The 19,665-nt window shown below is 40.9% G+C and overlaps 1 protein-coding gene across 1 annotated transcript; it reads left to right on the top strand.

The window, feature by feature from the left end:
* Positions 1-7,182: 7,182 nt before the first annotated feature.
* Positions 7,183-14,055, top strand: drd4a (dopamine receptor D4a). The gene is made up of 4 exons (XM_053642371.1): positions 7,183-7,838; positions 9,812-9,924; positions 10,377-10,969; positions 13,703-14,055. Exons 1-4 carry the CDS (start codon positions 7,593-7,595, stop codon positions 13,903-13,905), a joined length of 1,155 nt encoding a protein of 384 aa, XP_053498346.1. The 5' UTR covers positions 7,183-7,592; the 3' UTR covers positions 13,906-14,055.
* Positions 14,056-19,665: the final 5,610 nt, after the last annotated feature.

Raw genomic sequence — 19,665 nt, forward strand, 5'->3', positions numbered from 1 at the left:
ACGGAATAATGCTGTCAGACAACCGAGCGGCATCTTTCCACAATAAATACACCATACATCTCTTACTGTCGACATTAAACAACGCCAATAGTATAATTAAATGCACACGGTGGCAGTTAGCGGTGTCCTCCATGATCAGAATCCTCTTACAATGCCTGCCTAGCTAAACACAGACTTCAATCCAGTGTTTGTTGTATAGCTCTTTTAACAGTAAACATTGTCACAAAGCTGCTTTAGAGAAATCTAGATGTAGATTTAGATCCCTAATGAGAAAATCAGAGGTGACAGTGGCAAGGGAAAACTCCCTGAGAAGACATGAGGGAGAAACATTGAGAGGAACTAAACTCAAAAAGGAACCCATCCTCTTCTGGGTGATATGGAATAGAGAGATTATTAATCAATACTCTTTTACAAATGTATCTAATACAGTCATTATTACTAAGTGTGTTGAAAAGATCAGTAAAAGCATCACAAAATTAAATAAAAAAGCAGCAGCTCTTAGATACAGCTTCACAACCATAATATTGACAGTGGTTTTATTGATGGTGGAAATCTTTTGTGCTTAAGGTTGTGGTGTGTTGAGATATGATGATATATATGAATTATAAATATGAATCTTGAAAACTGCCACCGAAGCTCATTTACAGCAGGTGATTCACAAAAAGCCCCCAAATGTCGTTTTCTCCACAGATTCACTGCTACTTCTGTACCTTTTTAAGTTATTCAGTACATTATTTGTATTTGTTCATGACACAACTGAAAGCACCATGAACAACAGCAAATCACAATCCAATAATCTATTTTAGGCAATATTAGAAAGTGTAAATATCTTGAAATGCAGTAACAGTTTTCTAGAAATTCCTATTATAAGACTGCATCCATCCATCCATTTTCTATACCGCTTATTCTATAGGGTCACGGGGAACCTGGAGCCTATCCCAGGGAGCATCGGACACAAGGCGGGGTACACCCTGGACGGGGTGCCAATCCATTCATTGCAGGGCACAATCACATACACACTCACACACTCGTTCATACACTACGGACACTTTGGACACGCCAATCAGGCTACCATGCATGTCTTTGGACTGGTGGAGGAAACCGGAGTACCCGGAGGAAACCCCCGCAACACGGGGAGAACATGCGACTCGGCACATACAGGGCAGCTGTGAGAATCAAACCCCCGACCCTGGAGGTATGAGGCGGACGTGCTAAGCCATCATGCGCACTATAAGATTTCAATAAACCAAATATAAGATTATTAAACTTATTTCTAGAATTTTTGTTTCTAATTTCAAGCTTTAGATTTTGCAGCTTTCTTGGCAGATAATTTTGCTTCTTTCTAGAAATAAAACTAAAATTTAGCAAAATTATCTCCCAATAGAACAAGACCAGTTCAAGTTTCAAGGTTAGTCCAAATGGTTACAATTAGGTTTAATACTCTTACAGTATATCTGGTTTACTGTAATCTTATCACGGTAAATATTAGATCAGTTGAACTATATTCTTGCTGTCATTTTATGCAGTGCAGCTCACTTTCATTTTTATTTATTCAGTTTATGGCCAATCGTGAACAGCACGGACACGTTTATTTATCTATTTTATATTTCTAATTTATCCACAGATGTTAAACGTTTAGACAGATGCATTCTCTGGCCTTTCTTTGGCCTTTCCAAATGCATCAAGTGAAAGCGGCACTAATTTGTTTTGATCAACTGGTTGATTAAGCGCAAACACACAGAGCATTGTTTCCCTGATGTGTGGTGAGAGACACACATCAGCCTCTCACACATTTAAAGCTTTAATTAATCATGGATGAACTTGTGGCAGAAGGGTTCATTATAACTAACTATAACCTATAACTAATTATAAGTTTCATACTTCGCAGTTGCATTTTTCACATCAGACCGCCGCAAGCGATTGACTAAAAATCCTAAAAATAGAAACTCCAATGGATTAGACAACACTAAATATACTACACACACACACACACACACACACACACACACACACACACACACACACACACACAGTGCTCTCCGCTAATATTGGCACCCTTAGTAAATATGAGCAAAGAAAGCTGTGAAAAATTGTCTTTATTGTTTAACCTTCTGACATTTTGTTCAAAAATTCACAACAATACTCTGCTCTCATGGATATCAAACAATTGCCAACAAAACACAGGTTTATCCAAAAAATATATATTTGTTTAATATAGGTGTGCGACAATTATTGGCACCCCTATGAATTCATATGAGAAAAATAGATTTGAAGTATATTCCCACTGATATTTTACATTTTTTTTAGTACATCTGGGTGATTAGGAACAGGGAATTATTCAACCATGACTTCCTGTTTCACAGGGGTATAAATATGAGGTAACACATAGGCAAAATTCCCTTAGTCATTCATAACGATGGGTAAGACCAAGGAATATAGCTGTGATGTGTGGCAGAAGGTTGTTGAGCTTCACAAAATGAGAAGTGGCTATAAGAAAATAGCACAAGCATTGAAAATGCCCATTTCCACCATCAGGGCAATAATTAAGACGTTCCAGTCAACTGGAAATGTTATGAATCAACCTGGAATTGGATGTGTGTCTATATCGTCTCAATGCACTGTGAAGAGGATGGTTCGAGTGGCCAAAAAATCTCCAAGGATCACAGCTGGAGAATTGCAGAAGTTAGTTGCGTCTCGGGGTCAGAAAATCTCCAAAACTACAATCCGAATTCACCTACATCACCACAAGGTGTTTGGAAGGGCTTCAAGAAAAAAGCCTCTACTCTCATCCAAAAACAAACTCAACCATCTTCAGTTTGCCAGACACTACTGGACCTTCAAATGGGATCGGGTTCTATGGTCAGATGAAACCAAAACAGAGCTTTTTGGCAATAAACACCAGAGGTGGTTTTGGTGCACACAGAGAGGTAGCCATATGGAAAAGTACCTCATATTATACTTCAAATTATTATGCATGTGTGGCATTACGGCACATTTATATAGAAAATGAGTGGGCTAGTATTATACCAAAAGCACAAAACATATTTAGAAGAGAAATGCCATTGATTATTATTTCTTTTTTTCAGATTATAATGCTTAATCTGTTCATCTGGGACATCCAAACAAAGTAATACTAACAGATTTTAATCAGTGATCTATTAAAATGATCAATCTGTAAAATACAAACTGACTGTGAAGGGGTTGAAATAAAGTAGCGCTTTTCCTGATCTATAATGAGAACTAACTATTAAAACCTTGGGCCTGAGGTTGGAAAAGGTGATTTCTTGAAACGACAGATCAGAATTTCAGCTTTCATTTTCTCATATTTACATCTAGATGCGCTCAACAAACTGGAGCGTGGCAACTTTTGTTTGAACTCACCCATTTTTCAAGTGATCAAAAATACTGGAACATGTAACTGACAGGTGTTCCTTGTTACCTAGGTGTGCCCTGTTAAATTGATTGTTTAAACAATGAATAGCTCTGAATGTCTACTCTTGGTTTGAGCCTTAGGTTTCACCTGTGAAGACTGCATTTGTTGTTAAAAAGGATAAACCGACATGAAGAACAGAGAGCTGTCTACGGGAGAAACGCAAGCCATTTTGAAGCTGAGAAAAGAGGGGAAATCAATCCGAGGCATTGCAGAAACATTGAGCACAGCCAATACGACGATTTGGAATGTCCTGACATAGAAAGAAACCACTGGTGTACTAACAACCAGACATGGAAATAGGTAAATAATGTTTTTTTTGTTTGTTTAAACCTATTAAAATGCATTCATGCAGAAATGCATACATTTACAAACTTAATTTATTGTAGTAACATGGACATTATATTGATGTGTAAAAGTGAAATGTTTTACTTAAGTGGAAACTCTGCCCTTAATTTAAATACTTTGAACCATGATTATTTTTTTTTTCCACTGAGGTAAAGGGATGTGTATTATCCCTTCATGTATTTATTGATCACTTTCTCAATTTCACAGGTGATTGACTGGAAACATTCATGCAAACACAATGCTACAAATACGTCATTAACAAACTTTTCAGCACGAATAGCTAGGTAATTTCCTCTAAGCTCATTTGTATAATCAGAGTTATCATCATTCTGGCTAGGTTTAAGAGATTAAAGATGTCATTAGCTAGTTTTAGTTCATATTTTCTATGATTCAGTGGCACTGATTTATTGTCACTTGCCAAAATCAGTACCTAATTTCAAGTGGTTGTCATTTTGTACTTAAACTCGAGTAATGAATTCGAAGCTATACTTCTACTCAAGTATTTCTCTGATGAGTATTTGTGCACTTCTGCAACCTGTGCTAATGGATAAAATTACAGAAGTACGTTAGCATTTATCACTGACAGAGGTGACATTTACAATCTTATATGAGACTTGAGTGATTTCACCATATAAGATCAAGGAATAACTGATCACTTCATATTCTAATGGGAAATAAATACGAGATAGCCAGCCAATCTCCTTTAATCACCTGTCAAAATAGAAACAACAAAAAAACATGGATAGCAGAAAAGGATAGGTTAATTAAAAAAGGTTAACCTATTAAAAAATAGCTATTGCCTGAGGCGGAAAAAACTCTTCAAGCATCTCAGAGGAATGTCTTTGTTATTAAATTGGGTCCATCGAGCTACAAACATGCCAAAAAAAAAATTGGCTGCAAGGAATGAAAGACAAGCATAAACTCTTATCACATGACAGTCAAACATGTGCAGGTAGAGTTTAATAAAAGACACTGTCAGGCTGATTGGAACTAGAGGTTTTGTAGTCAGAACCAAAACACCGGAGACGGAATAAAAAGGCAGCTGATTATTAGTCACTTTAAGCAAAGTTAGTCATTCTTGCTAACTTCCCCCACATTTAGTCCTTGAAAGAGTCACATGAGTTCCATCCACTAATCTCTCCAAATCCCCGTCTCCAAAAACATGGTCACGTGATCACACACGATTTTTCCCCACTTGATTCATTAATTTCATGTGATTTTTATCACGATTGTATTATTTTTTCCATGATACATTTATTTTTAATATGATCTCATCTGATTTTTTTTTTATGATTCATTATTTTCCCCAACGATTTTTGACATGATTAAATTCTTTTCACGTGATTTTTTTTTACGATTATTTTTTTTTACATGATTCGTGTATTTTCAGGTGTTTTTTTTTTTTTTTTACAGTTCATTTATTTGCACGTTTTTTTAACGATTCATTTATTTTCACATGATTTTTTTACATGATTCATTTTTCCCACATGCTTTTTATGATTAATTTATTTTTTGTGTTTTTTAATGATTCATTTATTTTCCGCTATGATTTTTCACATGATTAAATACTTTTCAGGTCATTATTGTTTACGATTCATTCATTTTCACAAGTTTTTTTTTTTTTTTTTTTTTTTTTTTTTACGATTCATGTATTTTCAGGTGTTTTTAAATAGTTCATTTATTTACACAAATTTTTTACATGATTTATTTTTCCCCACACGATTTTTATGATTCATTTATTTTCCATGCTTTTCAATTATTCATTTATTTCCATGTGTTATTTTTTTTTACTGTTCATTTATTTTCACATATGATTTTTATGATTTATTAGTTTCACGTGATCTTTGACATGATTAATTTATTTTTGTGTTTTGGTCACGATTCTTTTATTTTCACATGATTTTTTTTTTTTTTACATGATTCATGAAGCCTATTTTCAGGTGGTTTTTTTTTTACAGTTCATTTATTTACACGTTTTTTAACGATTCATTTATTTTTTGTGTTTTTTTATGATTCATTATTTTCCTCTATGATTTTTGACATGATTAAATTCTTTTCAAGTGATTTTTTACGATTTTTTTTACATGATTCATGTATTTTCAGTTTTTTTTACAGTTTATTTATTTTCACTTCTTTATGATTCATTTATTTTCACATGCGATTTTTTTTTATTAATTTATTTTCACATGATTTTTTACGTTTCATTTTTCCCACATGCTTTTTATGATTCATTTATTTTTCGGGTTTTTAAATGATTCATTTATTTTCCTCTATGATTTTTTACATGATTAAATTCTTTTTCAAGTGATTTTTTTACAATTCATTTATTTTCACATGATTTTTTTTTTACGATTCGTGTATTTTCAGGTGTTTTTTAATTTACACGTTTTTTACGATTCATTTATTTACACAAAATTTTTACATGATTTATTTTTCCCCACACGATTTTTATGATTCATTTATTTTCCATGCTTTTCAATTATTCATTTATTTTCATGTGTTATTTTTTTTTACTGTTCATTAATTTTCACATATGATTTTTATAATTCATTACTTTCACGTGATCTTTGACATGATTAAAATATTTTCTTGTTTTGGTCACGATTCTTTTATTTTCACATGATTTTTTTTTTTTTTAACATGATTCATGAAGCCTATTTTCAGGTGTGGTTTTTTTTACATTTCATTTATTTACACGTTTTTTTTAGCTATTTATTTATTTTCACACGCGATTTTTTATGAGTCATATCATTTCCCATGATTTTTTTTTACATGATTAATTTTTTTAATTTATTTTTATGATTCATTAGTTTCACGTGATTTTTGAAATGATTCATTAATTTTTCTGTATTCTGCATTTGTTTTCATTGATCGTCACATGATTCTTTTTGTCACACCATTCATTTCTTTGTATATGTGATTTATTTCCCTACTTGACTCATTTACTTTCACTCGTGATTTTTTTCTGTTAGGGATAACGGGCATAAAAACATTTGCCTAAAAAAACAATTTTATTTTGGCTTATTTATTAACTGCATCCTAAAGCCCGAATTCTGAATATTAAAGGAGGTATTTGTGTCATTTGTGTAATTCTTTCAATAGACTTCTAAAAAAATTTTTTTAACAAATTAATTAATTAAATAATAATAAAAAAGATCCATCCAAGTAAAACATACAAACCATACAACTTATAGAAAACAACACAAAGAAATTCTGTTCTAATGAGCATGGTTAACAAGGACTAAACCAGCAGAAGTGCTGAACAGCTCCTGAGGAGGAAGCAGCACTCAGTCAGCACTCAGCACCCCCCCACCACCCCCCACACCTACCCCTCTCAACCCCCCCCCCCAACCCCACCACACCAGCACCATGGAGCCGCATGTCGCGGTGTGTGAGCCGATCCTGCACCGCACATCCACGCAGAACAGAGTGTGAGCAACTCTGGTGATTAGCAGAAAAGTTGAGTGTGGAGTGTTGAGTCGTGTTAGATGGTATAACACGCAGGTTTGGCGATTGTGTTTATGCGTAAGGCGCGCGCGTTAATGCGCTTAAAGGAACGTCACGCGCACCAGGCTCGAGCGCAGGAGACAGCTCGGTGTGTGCGCGTGTGTGAGTGTGAGTGTGTGTGAAAGGCAGAGAGGGTAACACAGTGGTTCGGATAATGGCAAAGAGGAAAGTGTTGTCAGACGGAGACTGCTTCAGACGGCCGGTGGATGAGAGGGCAGCCCTCAGGCGAAGCTGCCCCCGGGGTGGGGGCTCGTGCTGAAGCGGGGACGCGCGTGGCGCTGAGGAGAGGCACCGGATTTCTACAGAAATGCCCACCAACCTCACTGCTTCTACCAACCAGACCGCACAGCTCTCCGCCACGAACTACAACTTTCCCGCACTCATATTCGGGATATTACTCATCGTCGTGATTATCTGCGGGAACCTGCTCGTGTGCCTCAGCGTGTACAGAGAAAAGGCTTTAAAAACTACCACCAATTACTTCATAGTAAGTTTAGCCGTGGCGGACCTGCTCCTGGCAGTGCTGGTTCTACCCCTGTTTGTATACGCAGAGGTAAGTGCAAGAACCCCGGCATTTACCATGCATCTGTTTCTACTCAGTCACTTTCTCCAACCTTAATGTACAAACATCTGTATGGCCAAACATCTGACCGTCACACTCGTATGTGCTTGTTGAACATCCCATTCCAGATCTAGTTCCCTCGCTCCTGTGATAATAACCTCCAGTCTTCTGGGAAGGCTTTCCACTAGAGTTTGGAGCGTGGCTGTGGGGATTTGTGATCATTCAGATGCAAGAGCATTAGTGAGGTCAGGTACTGATGTTGGATGGGGTGCAGTCGGCGTTTCGGTTCATCCCAAAGGTGTTCAGTGGGGCTGAGGTCAGATTCTTCCACGCCAACCTTGACAAACCATGGCTGTGTCCGAATATCCCTACATTTTACATTTATGGAATTTTGGCAGACGCCCTTATCCAGAGCGACTTCCATTTATCTCATTTATAGTTTGAGGGTTAAGGGCCTTGCTCAAGGGCCCAACAGTGGTAGCTTGTAAGTGCTGGGACTTGAACTCCTGACCTTCTGATCAGTAACCCAGAGCCTTTATCCACTGATCCACCACTGCCCCAATACTACCCTACTATATAGTAAGCGAAAAGCAGTATGCTAAAGGATACCGGTCTATCCCGGTCTATCCCATACCGGATACCGGTCTATCCCATAAGGCACGGAAGAGCTGTCAGGCTCAAAAATGGCGTGTCAGCTATTTTGAAGTTGTAGGTTGTATGACAGTGCCAGCATGGCGGATGTACAGTAGTACGTCTGGATTGTATTCATGCTTACCACTTATACTGAGCAACGGCCGAGCAGTAGGTACTGAATCGAACGCAGTAGGTGTCACAATATGTCACAGTATGTGATTTCGGACGCAGCCCACGTCTTCACGGAGCTCGCTTTGTGCACAGGGGCGTTGTCATGCTGGAACAGGTTTGGGCCTCTTAGTTCCAAATTGTAATGTTACAGCATACAAAGACATTCTAGATAATTGTATGCTTCCAGTCGTTTGGGGAAGAACCACATATGGGTGTAATAGTCAGTTGTGCACATTTCTTGCTCGTCACCAGAATTTCATGTATGCTTCTGAGCTGAAATCCAATTATCCATTGATCAAAAGTTGGGGCTTGGGTTCGCTTGGCATGTCTGACAGGAGCGACACCTCCTGCAGAGTGCATCTGTGCCACCTCGCTTCTCTTTCCCACCAGTGTGCAGCCAGTACAGTCCCCAGTGCACAATAGACACTGTGTGCGACATGGCAGAGTTTGAGTGCAGAGTCAAGCAGGACAGACTTGTAAGTAAGAACAGAAAATACCACAGTCCATGGACGTTGAGTCCTTATATTTGACACTACTCCACTTTGCTCAAAAAAGCTGGAAGAGGGAGTACTAGGTTACCTGGTTACTTCTGGTCAAGGTCTTGCACGACATCCTTACTGTGCAGTCCGACAGCGTTTCCTCATTATCATACTCCACACTCTGTTGCCAGGAGCTCATGCATTCCACTTGTAGGGCAAATATGGGTCATTGGCATAAGAAAGGAGCTATTACAAATAAAACAATTGAGTCTCTCCATTCCTCATCATTAAAATGCCATTAAACCCTCTTATCTGAGTGTTTTTAACAACCCCCCCCCCCCCTTGACACTGGGGTGTGTGTGTGTGTGTGTGTGTGTGTCAGACCCAGAATAGCACATCAGTTTCACATAGACATAGTGTGTGTGTGTGTGTGTGTGTGTGTGTGTCTGGTTAGCTTGGGATAAGGACACAAAATACCTAATAAGTATAATATGACAATTTCAGACACAGCCTTTTTGCTGTCTGCCAGCAAGGGAGAGGTGAAAGGGTTAAGGGTGGGGTGACGTACAAAAAGAGGGAGTGCATCAACATGAACATAATAGAAGCAGGAGAGAGACAGATAGATAGAGAGAGAGAGAGAGAGAAAGAGAGAGAGAGACTCATTGCTCTTCTGTGTTTCAGTTCCAGGATGGAGTTTGGTCCCTGAACATGACCGTGTGTGATGGCCTGATGACCATGGATGTGATGCTGTGTACTGCCTCCATATTCAACCTTTGTGCAATTAGCATTGACAGGTAGGCTTGAGAGAGAGAGAGAGAGTGAGAGAGAGAGAGGATGAATTTGTAAAGTTTCACCTGGCACAGTAATTTCAATCATACAGGTGCAGGCATATGAAGGACGTAAGTATGACCCCAAGGCACGAACAACAAAACATAGAGAGCGAATTAATGTGTTTTCAGAGTGACAGACATTCACTAGCAGCATGCAGAGGTTACCTGTGGATGTCTCCTTTACACTCTCATTGACATTGGTCTGCTGATTGAGGAGTGCTGCGGAGTTAATAACATTTGACCGTTTGCTCAGAGAGCGGTGCGCAAGATGAATAGCGCGCACAGGTCAAGAAGAACCAAAGCACTGAAATGAAGTCCTTTTATTCAGGGAATTTGCGAGAGTTTATCCTTCGGAAATGTGTACACAAATAGAACTGGAACCGCTCCTAATAGCATCTCTGTTTGGATCACTGCAGGTTTATTGCTGTGTCCGTCCCACTCAATTACAACCGCAAACATGTGGACCAGCGGCAGATCGTCCTGCTGTCCGCCACGTGGATCCTGGCACTAGCCGTGGCCTCGCCCGTGCTGTTCGGCATCAACGACGTGCCAAATCGGGACCACAGCGAGTGCAAGCTGGAGGACAACAACTACGTGGTCTATTCCTCTGTCTGCTCATTCTTCGTGCCCTGCCCCATCATGCTGCTGCTGTATTGTGGAATATTTCAGGGCCTCAGGAGATGGGAGGAGGCGAGGAAATCCAAGCTGAAGAGCAGCATGCAGGCCTGTCAGAAACTTGAAGAGCCACCTGCATCTCTACCACCACTGGCTGCTCTACCACCACCTCTTCCCCCAGTCATAGAGAATGACTTTACAGACATTAATCTGAAAGAGATGGACCAGGATCCTGATCCGGACAGTCCTTATACGATAGAATGTAAGAATGGGCCTGTACCTTCGCTGACCTTCTCTGATAGTGGTTACAACCAAGATCAGAGCCAGGAGAAGAAGAGGGCGAAGATTAACGGGAGGGAGAGGAAGGCCATGAGGGTGCTTCCTGTCGTGGTGGGTGAGTACGTCTTCACTGTTCTCTCAACACTGAAAAAAAACAAAAAGAAAACGGGACAAAAACGACACAAAGTGTCTTGGTACGTGAGGACAGCTTTAGTGAGCCGAGTCTGCACATCTGTGCATCTGTACTGATGGATGAACACCACAGACGTCACAAGTTTTCAGTATCCCTGTTGCACCTCGATTCTAGTGCTTGAGAAACTGCGCTTTAACACATCTAACTTACTGGCCGTGATCATTAAGAGTGATTGAGAAGCATGGCTATAGAAAACTTTGTGTATATTAAGAAGGGCGATATTTACATTGACATTCACATTTATGGAATTTTGGCAGACGCCCTTATCCAGAGCGACTTACATTTATCTCATTTATACAGCTGAGGAGTTGAGGGTTAAGGGCCTTGCTCAAGGGCCCAACAGTGGTAGCTGAGCAGTGCTGGCAGTGTATAGCCAAAAGTTTCTGCACAGCTAACCGTCATGCCTATATGTGTACCTGTAGGAGGCCTGGGGTGCAGTCTGCATACAAAGACATTCTTTACAATTGAGTGCTTCTAACTTTGTGGCAAAAGTTTGGAGAAGGCGCACGTATGGGTGTGATTGCCAGGTGTCCAGAAACTTTTGGCCATAGAGTATACAATCTTCGCATTTGACTAGGTCTGTCACGATAGCTACTGTTGTCGGATGATATATTGTCTCGGAAATAATTGCGATGAACGATATTATTGTCATTTTAAGACCGTTTTATGGCAGTGATGAAATGATAACAGAACAGCATAACAACGCAAGTTTCAAATCGCGACGAACTTTTAACTCTTAAGAATATTCAGATAGACTTGTTACGTCGAAAAAACATCCTTTAGATTTAGTCCTATTCATTAATTTGAGTCAATTTCACTCGCACTATCAGTCAGCATTTTATTTGACGAGCTGTAATATTATGTTTATGTTGTGTGTAAACGTCTGATTGATCTCACGTGTGTATAGGATGCGTTCGGGCGAGATCATTAACCCGCTAGTAAAGCGCTTCAGTTTACCCGTGTCCATTCACTCTTCAGCTTCAGCTCACGCAGCTTAAGCGGCTCAATCCCCCGACATTACTGACTACGACTGGATTATTTCAAACACTAGAGCTATTCTTTCTAGATTTTTCTTCTTCAGGAAGCATTGTGACTGCATCGATAATATCTTGCGTATCGTGTCCCCCCCGTCAACAGTATATTTTAATTAAAATCCGTGTGCTAGTTTCTGTTACCCATCTTAAATGTCTCAATGCGCACCGTTTTTGCGTCCGAATGCGCGTTTTTAATGTTAAATTTGACAAACCTTTGAAGTTCAGATCTGAATGTGACAGCCCCAGAGCCGACGAGAGGACAGAACGGGCGATATCGAGGTCAGCGATAAATGACGTCTGTATATCGCACGATGAGTCGATGAGGTAATTATCGTCACAGGCCTACATTTTACTTTCCTCAGTGTCATCATATGACGTGTATTACTGTGCGAAGGCTGACTGGTTTCTCAGCCTAGATAAAGTCGAAATGACTCAAATGACCGAGACGTTGTGTAAACGTGTTCTTTTTAATGGAACTCGTTTCCAGTGACCAGAATAGTTGCATTTTCCTTTGCTGAGAAGGAAACATGCTGCCATCAGATGTGTTCAAAAATAAGCCCCAAATCTCTGTCTACCTAAGCAGACGTGTCCCGTATGGAATATGACAATATTGCTCAGGTTGATTATTTTGGAACATTACCCAGTATAACAAATGATCAGCAAATCACGAAATGTTGGGGGAAATGTCACAAAATAGAGCAGAACTTTTACATCATCATTGATTTTAAGCTTGTCTGGAGTTTCTGAATGGAAATACAAGCCCCACATGCAGCGAAACTGAGTGACTCTTCTGAGCCATGCTGGCTAATCATGCTAGTTAAATCCTCTAATCCTATTATGACATAACCTTTGTCCTAGGCTGAACGCAGCCATATGGAGCTAGGACACTCACATTTACAGCATTTTGCACACACACACACACACACACACACACACACACACACACACTCTTATCCAGAAGTGTTAAAACACATGCTTAAACACAGCAGGGTACTATATTAGCAAGTCCTGCTGTATCTATACTCCTGAACGTCTTTAGTCTGTGAGATAGAGGACGTGAGGTGCCTCGGACAAGCTCTCTTAAAACAAGTTCAGCCTCAGTTAGAAAGTATACTTTTGAACAGAAAGTCAAAAGTATTGCATTTTTTATTATTATTATTATTATTATTATTTTAAATACATTCCTCATTATAGTATGTATAGCGGTGCTCCTGCTGCTCCTTCTCTCTTCTCCTGACTCGTCCCTCCACCCCCTTCACTTCAACCTGTCCCTTGTGATGGACTGATGATGGTCTTCAGCAGCTGACAGCAGGGACAGTGACAGAGAGCTGGTCCATAATTCATAAACTGAGGACAGATGAGTCACCGTCAGCCACTCCCCTCTTACTAAGAACTGCTCTGAAAGAATACGAATCAATTCTGCCAGCCTGCAGGCTTATTTTCCAGCCTGATCACCTCTTAGAGATGATTTGTAACTAGTACGTGAAAGTGAAACGACTCGAGCTGTTTCACGAGTAAAGCGTTCCACCTGCCCTTGAGTGCGTCGAGTCGCCGTGTATTTAACACCACACGTGATCACGTGGACGTTGAGCTGACGTACTGTGTGCTTTTTTCTTTCCAGGTGCCTTCCTGTTCTGCTGGACTCCGTTCTTCGTGGTGCACATGATGCGCGCTCTGTGCGAGGACTGCGACATTCCCAGCAGTCTCATTAGCATCGTGACGTGGTTGGGTTACGTTAACAGTGCCGTCAACCCCATCATCTATACCGTCTTCAACACAGAGTTCAGGAAGTTCTTCAGGAATTTTTTACCTAAATGCTGCTAGACACACACTGCATGCCTGATGTTCATTTGGCCAATAAGCTCAGAGCCTGACCATGATTGTAAAATAAGGCAATGCTTACATCTTGTATATAGTATATAGAATGTGTATTTTGCGATCACATTAGTGTTACATTGTTGTTGTTGTTTTTAAAGTGCACCTATTATGCTGTATATAAACGTGCCTGATTTTGTTTTAGAGGTCTCATACGATAGGTTTACATGCATCCGAGGTCAAAAAACACTTTCATTTTCTCATCATTTACACTGCAGCATCACCTCTTTTCCTCAGTGTCACGAACGACTCGCTCAAGGATCCGTTCGTTCTAAACTCCTCCTTTCAGAGAGCCTACTCTGCTCTGATTGGTCGGATGTGCCAGTCTGTTGTGATTGGTCTACCGCTTACAGCGCGTGTCGGGAAGGAAACGCCCACGACCGTATCTGAATTTCAGCTCAGTAACAACGTCGTCAGTTTTCATTTGAGCCCGAGTCCGATAGCGATACGTCGGAAGATCGACCCGAACCACCATCGCGAGCGTGACGTGAACAGGACGTTTCTCAGTGGTAAGTTTGTATGTAGTTTGACAATGGCGTGAGTTAGTGCAGTTAGAAACGCAAATACAACACAAAGCTACGCATTTAGAACACTCGGTAGAAAATATAAACATAAATAATTAATCATACTTACAGGTTTCGATCCAGTGGCGCAAGATGGTCCGGATAAAGTGGGTACGGCCCCGTCTTTAATGAATAACCGTTTCGCAAATCCCGCGTCGACTTCAGCTAGATTCGAGAAGCGGTCGAACACAAACGAAGGTCGGAGTTGAACTGCTGCGGTATCGTTTTAAAAATGAACTCTAACCCCTGACGCTTTACATCCTCATCATTTGGGAGTCCGTGCAGAGTGGTTTTGCTTTCGAAGCACAGAAAACGTCGTCTTCTCGACGTGAACCTAACTCTTTCAGGACGCATCCTCAACTGTAGTGTTTGAGGGCGGGTCGAAGTACACGCTGTCAGCGAGCAGCCAGTGAAAACCAGAGGCGGGGTTTCTTGTTACAAACCTGCGTAGGTTAGTACAGGAAGTAAAGTCTGGAATCACTAACGACTCGTTTCAGCTGTTCAGACTCGGTTCCTTCTTTTAAGAGTCGATACCCCCGTTTGTCGTGCGCGTTGATTTTTGAAACTTTGCAGACGTTTTACATTCACAAACAACGACATATATAACACACTACATGAAAGGTAATATCTGAAAAAGCATAATAGGTGCACTTGAATTGAATTGCTATAACAGCAGAATTTCAGTGGGACAGTTCATTCATAGGCTCTTAATGCATGCTGAACATGACTACTGACTTTGTTCTTCAGCCCAGTAGAAGTAGCAGAACGTGTATACGGGCTGTTTCGCACTCCCACTCACTCCCGAAGGAATTCTCACCAATCCCGTCCGCTCCCCCATGTAGAATATTGCCTTGTACGTCCATGCAATAATTTCTAATGACCTGTGTTGGGTCTATTTTCCAAAATGTAGTCATTTCAATCACAGTGACCCTGACCAGGATAAAGCATTTACTTCAAGTCCCCATGCAATCCAAATCGAAGTTTCCTGGCTTTTAGTATGAATATGCTGGCCTTAAGGTTCTCTATAAGCTCGTGCGCTCCAAACCAATAACAAAATTCAGAAAATGTAGAAGATCCATGCATTCAAAATTTACCCTCTCTCTCTACCATCGGAAAGGATTTCGATGACATCATTCTGCACTTCAGATTCTCATCAGATTTTCTGTCCAATCAAACGCTCTCTAGAATCTGAAGTGTCCCGCCCCCGACATTTTAAAAATCCATAGTACTAACTGTCAAGTATGGGTTAGCCCGGGCTGTGAGATAAGCTAAACGCTATTGGCTATGTAAAAACAGGGAGGAGCTACTCCATATGTCCCGCCCCGACTTCCTGTTTCAGTGGAAATTACGTCAAGACGTCGAATAACGCTGCGCGTTTTAAGGCACTACACGAGGACTCCAAGATGAACGAACGCACTAAATACAACGCGACGTGAGCACCTTGCTATGTTCGATGTAGTGCTAATGTTGTAGCCCGTGGCCTTTCATCGTCCCATGAGCCTCGTACAGTAAATGTCCTCGAGCTCCCACAAGCATGAACGTAAAAAAACAACCTGCTCCAGCTTTTTTTGTTTCCAGATTTTCTACTGCCAGCTGATTACAGATGGGAATTTAATATTTGCCCACACTGAAATGAATCTCCACCGAGAGAAACACATCAGGTTTTTCCACACACACACACACACACACACACACACAGAAAATATATAACTTGGTGATGATTAAATATATATGTACACTTTATTCACCAGTGGTCTGTGTGGCTGCAGATTTTCATTCGAACCAAGTAGCACATGTTTCCTGATTCTCACACACATTAATTAAAAAGGAACAGCTACTTTTTATTCTTTACAATAAACATTCCATGCACTTGCAAAGGTTCCAAAAAAAAAAGAAAGTTCTCCTGATATTATTATTCTCTCTCATTTTGTCATCTTCTAATGTCAAGCTTGTTCTTTCTGGTGATATGAAGGTCAAAATAAAATACAGGTGGAACGTGTTTTTTTTTTTTTTGTAGGAGGGTCAGTGCTGCTTTTAGGATTTCAGTGCTTTCGATACGAGCACGATGTCAGTTCTTATTAAATCCAGGCTAACACGGTGCCAAGTAAACACTTCTCTTATAACCTTGATGAAAAAAGGCACTGTCAAACAATGTGTCCATCGATACGTGAGTCGCACCGAAGGAGAGCAGTCGTAGTCTGGGGCTGGTCTATTAAACAGAATCAAACATCTGGCTCTGGAGAAACTTGCGCACATGAGGGAACAGGATAGTGTTGATTTTCACTGGTGCACTTTACAAAGCGAGGAGCAGGAAATCACTTCTCTGCCTGATGATCCCTTCTGTGATTGCTGAAGGACACGGCGGGGCTCAAACCAGCCCTCCACCGCTGTTCCGTCCACGGAAAAAATTGATCGCACTGACCGCTGCCGAGAAACCAGTCGGTTTGCTTATTTTGCACCGCAACTTTCACTTCAAAAGAAAAAGGCCACATTTCAGGAGTCTCCAAAGGCCAAACGTAAACCCTCTGCTCAAAAGCACTGAAGCGTGGATTTGCAGCAGGGGGAGAAGAAAGAAAAAAAAGAAAAAAAAAGCCCCAACACCCAGGCAGCGTTCTCTCCATCTGAGGCTTGAGAAGTCTGATATTATAAAAGCACTAAGCCACACAACTTTAATAGCAGAACTACAAGAATACAGCAGCAGGAAATAACACTTCAGTTTAGCGTGAAATGATGCGTCACCAGAGCCGAAGAGTCTCGGTGGTACCGGATGAATGAGTTGCCACTTTTGTGCCTCCTGCTGCTCGAACAAGAAAAACAAATGGTAAAAACCAAAGCATTATGCGTGCTCGTGTGTTAATACATTCTAGATCGTGTTGAAATCTCTCCCCGACTGGGTGGCAGAGGGGTGCAGGGGAGGGGCACTGGATGGGGTGCCAAGCTATCGCAGGGCACGATCTTACAAACACAATCGCACAATTTAGACACGCCAATCAGCCTACAGCACATGTCTTTGAACTGGGGGAGGAAACCGGAGTACCCGGAGGAAACCCCGAAAGCACGGGGTGAACATGTGAACTCTGCGCACACAGGGCGGAGACAGGAATCGAACCCCCAACCCTGCTAACCATTACGTCACCGCAACCCCCCTGATTAAAATATGAAGTGACTAGAACACTGCAAGATCCATCCAGCCATTTTCTATACCGCTTATCCTACAGGGTCACGGGGAAACATGGCGCCTATCCTAGGGAGCATGGGGCACTAGGTTGCCAATCCATCCACCACATACACATTCACACACTACGGACACTTTGGACACGCCAATCAGCCTACCATGCATGTCTTTGGACTCGAGGAGAAAAACCGGAGTACCCGGAAGAAACCCCCGCAGCACGAGAAGAACATACGAACTCCACACACACAGGGCCACGGCGGAAATCACACCACCAACCCTGGACGTGCGAGGCGAACGTGCTAACCACTAAGCCACCACAACATCCCTGATTAAACAAGTGTCTTCTAAAGTGTCTTTATAACACTGCAAGGTGAAACACCAAATTTAGTTTGGTTCCTTTTGACCCAGGATGTAATATTTCCTCATTCCTGGCATGGGCTCATGTACCCGGGACAGCGACAAACGGGAGCTGACCTTGATATTAGAATACACAGAACGGAGAAGGCGAGAATAAATGATAGCGGGAATAAATGATAGCACCTGGAGCTAGATTTGACCAGACAACCCTACAGCCTCCCCTGCCACCTAAAGACGGCTCCCATCAGTGACTCTTAATGCAGTGCCTTTTAGGTTATAATATCACAACGCAAAAACGGAACTTAAGCCAGCACTCTGACGGCACAACCTTCAAATGTACCGCTTCGTTTGGTAAATACTTATTTGATAAACAGAAATGAAAGTTACAGGAAGATGCTTGTGATACATCAAGCATGGCAGTCGTAAAGCCATAGCACTTTATATTGAATCAATACTACTGCTTTAAAAAACAACAACAACAACAACAAAAAAAAACAACTATTTGTTTTATTTGCATATTATGGCACTTGAACTAACCCTGTATTCCCATCTGCGGCGCGTTATAGCTAAAAGTCATTATAACTAGAAGCTGCAAGAAACTACACCGCATAAATGTATCGCTCTGGATTTTGGGTCACTAAAAGGCTAAATCCGAGAGGAATACGTTTTTCTACAGGGTGAAAGAGTCAAAACCTGAACAATTTGCATACGCTTAAACCTCTGATGAAGATCTGTATTTGTTAAATACTGTTCCTCATCTGAAATGTCAAACACTCCGTCCTTATACCGCCGGACGTGGTGAATCTGTCCAGTCGAGCGTGTGGAGTTCATCAGCTCGGGATTAATATGGATAAAGCCAGCTGTGTGGCAGTGGATGACACCTCCGAGAAAAGCCAAACTAATCTCCGCTACGTGCCAGTCATTAAATAATGGCCATTTCAGTAAATGCTCACATGCAAACACCAGCCACTTTAATAGGAACACCTGTACCCCTGCTCGCTCACGCAATTATCCAATCTGCCGATTATGTGGCAGTAGCACAGTGCGTAAAATCATGCAGATACAGGTCATGAGCTTAGGTTAATGCTCACGTCAAACTTATGAAAAAAAATAAATGTGATTTCAGTGAATTTCAGTGTTGCATTACTGTTGGTTTGAGGATTTCAGAAACAGCTGAGCTCTTGGGATTTTCACGCACAACAGTGTCTAGGGTCTTTCACAGGAAAAAAAAAAACACCAACTAAACTGAAACTGCAAATATTTTCCCAATCTGCACAGTTTCGGTGAACACGACATGTTCTGCTGTTTATCAAAAATTTTTAAACCAGTTCTGATGTTTGATGTGAACATGACAAGCTCTTGACCTGTATCTACATGTTCTTATGCACTGCGTTGCTGTTACATGATTGGTTAATTGCATGAATGAGCAGGTGTAAAGGTGATCCTGTTAAAGTGTCCGGTAAGTGTATGTCAACATTTAGAATTTGAAAATGGTAATATTTACTCCTTCATTCACCTACATTCATTCATACAACTCCTTTATTCTGCTCAGGGTGAGACTATACACAGATCAGCCACTACATTTAAACCACAGGGGACAAGTGAAGTGGACGC

Source organism: Ictalurus furcatus, chromosome 14 (genome assembly GCF_023375685.1).
Source record: "Ictalurus furcatus strain D&B chromosome 14, Billie_1.0, whole genome shotgun sequence".
NCBI classification, from domain to species: domain Eukaryota; kingdom Metazoa; phylum Chordata; class Actinopteri; order Siluriformes; family Ictaluridae; genus Ictalurus; species Ictalurus furcatus.

What these genes read in the sequence shown, in the direction of transcription:
- drd4a (XM_053642371.1), top strand. Translation starts at nt 7,593, where the DNA reads ATGCCCACCAACCTCACTGCTTCTACCAACCAGACCGCACAGCTCTCC. An exon ending in CCCTGTTTGTATACGCAGAG is followed by an intron (nt 7,839 to 9,811) that starts GTAAGTGCAAGA and finishes TCTGTGTTTCAG; the next exon opens with TTCCAGGATGGAGTTTGGTC. An exon ending in TGTGCAATTAGCATTGACAG is followed by an intron (nt 9,925 to 10,376) that starts GTAGGCTTGAGA and finishes GGATCACTGCAG; the next exon opens with GTTTATTGCTGTGTCCGTCC.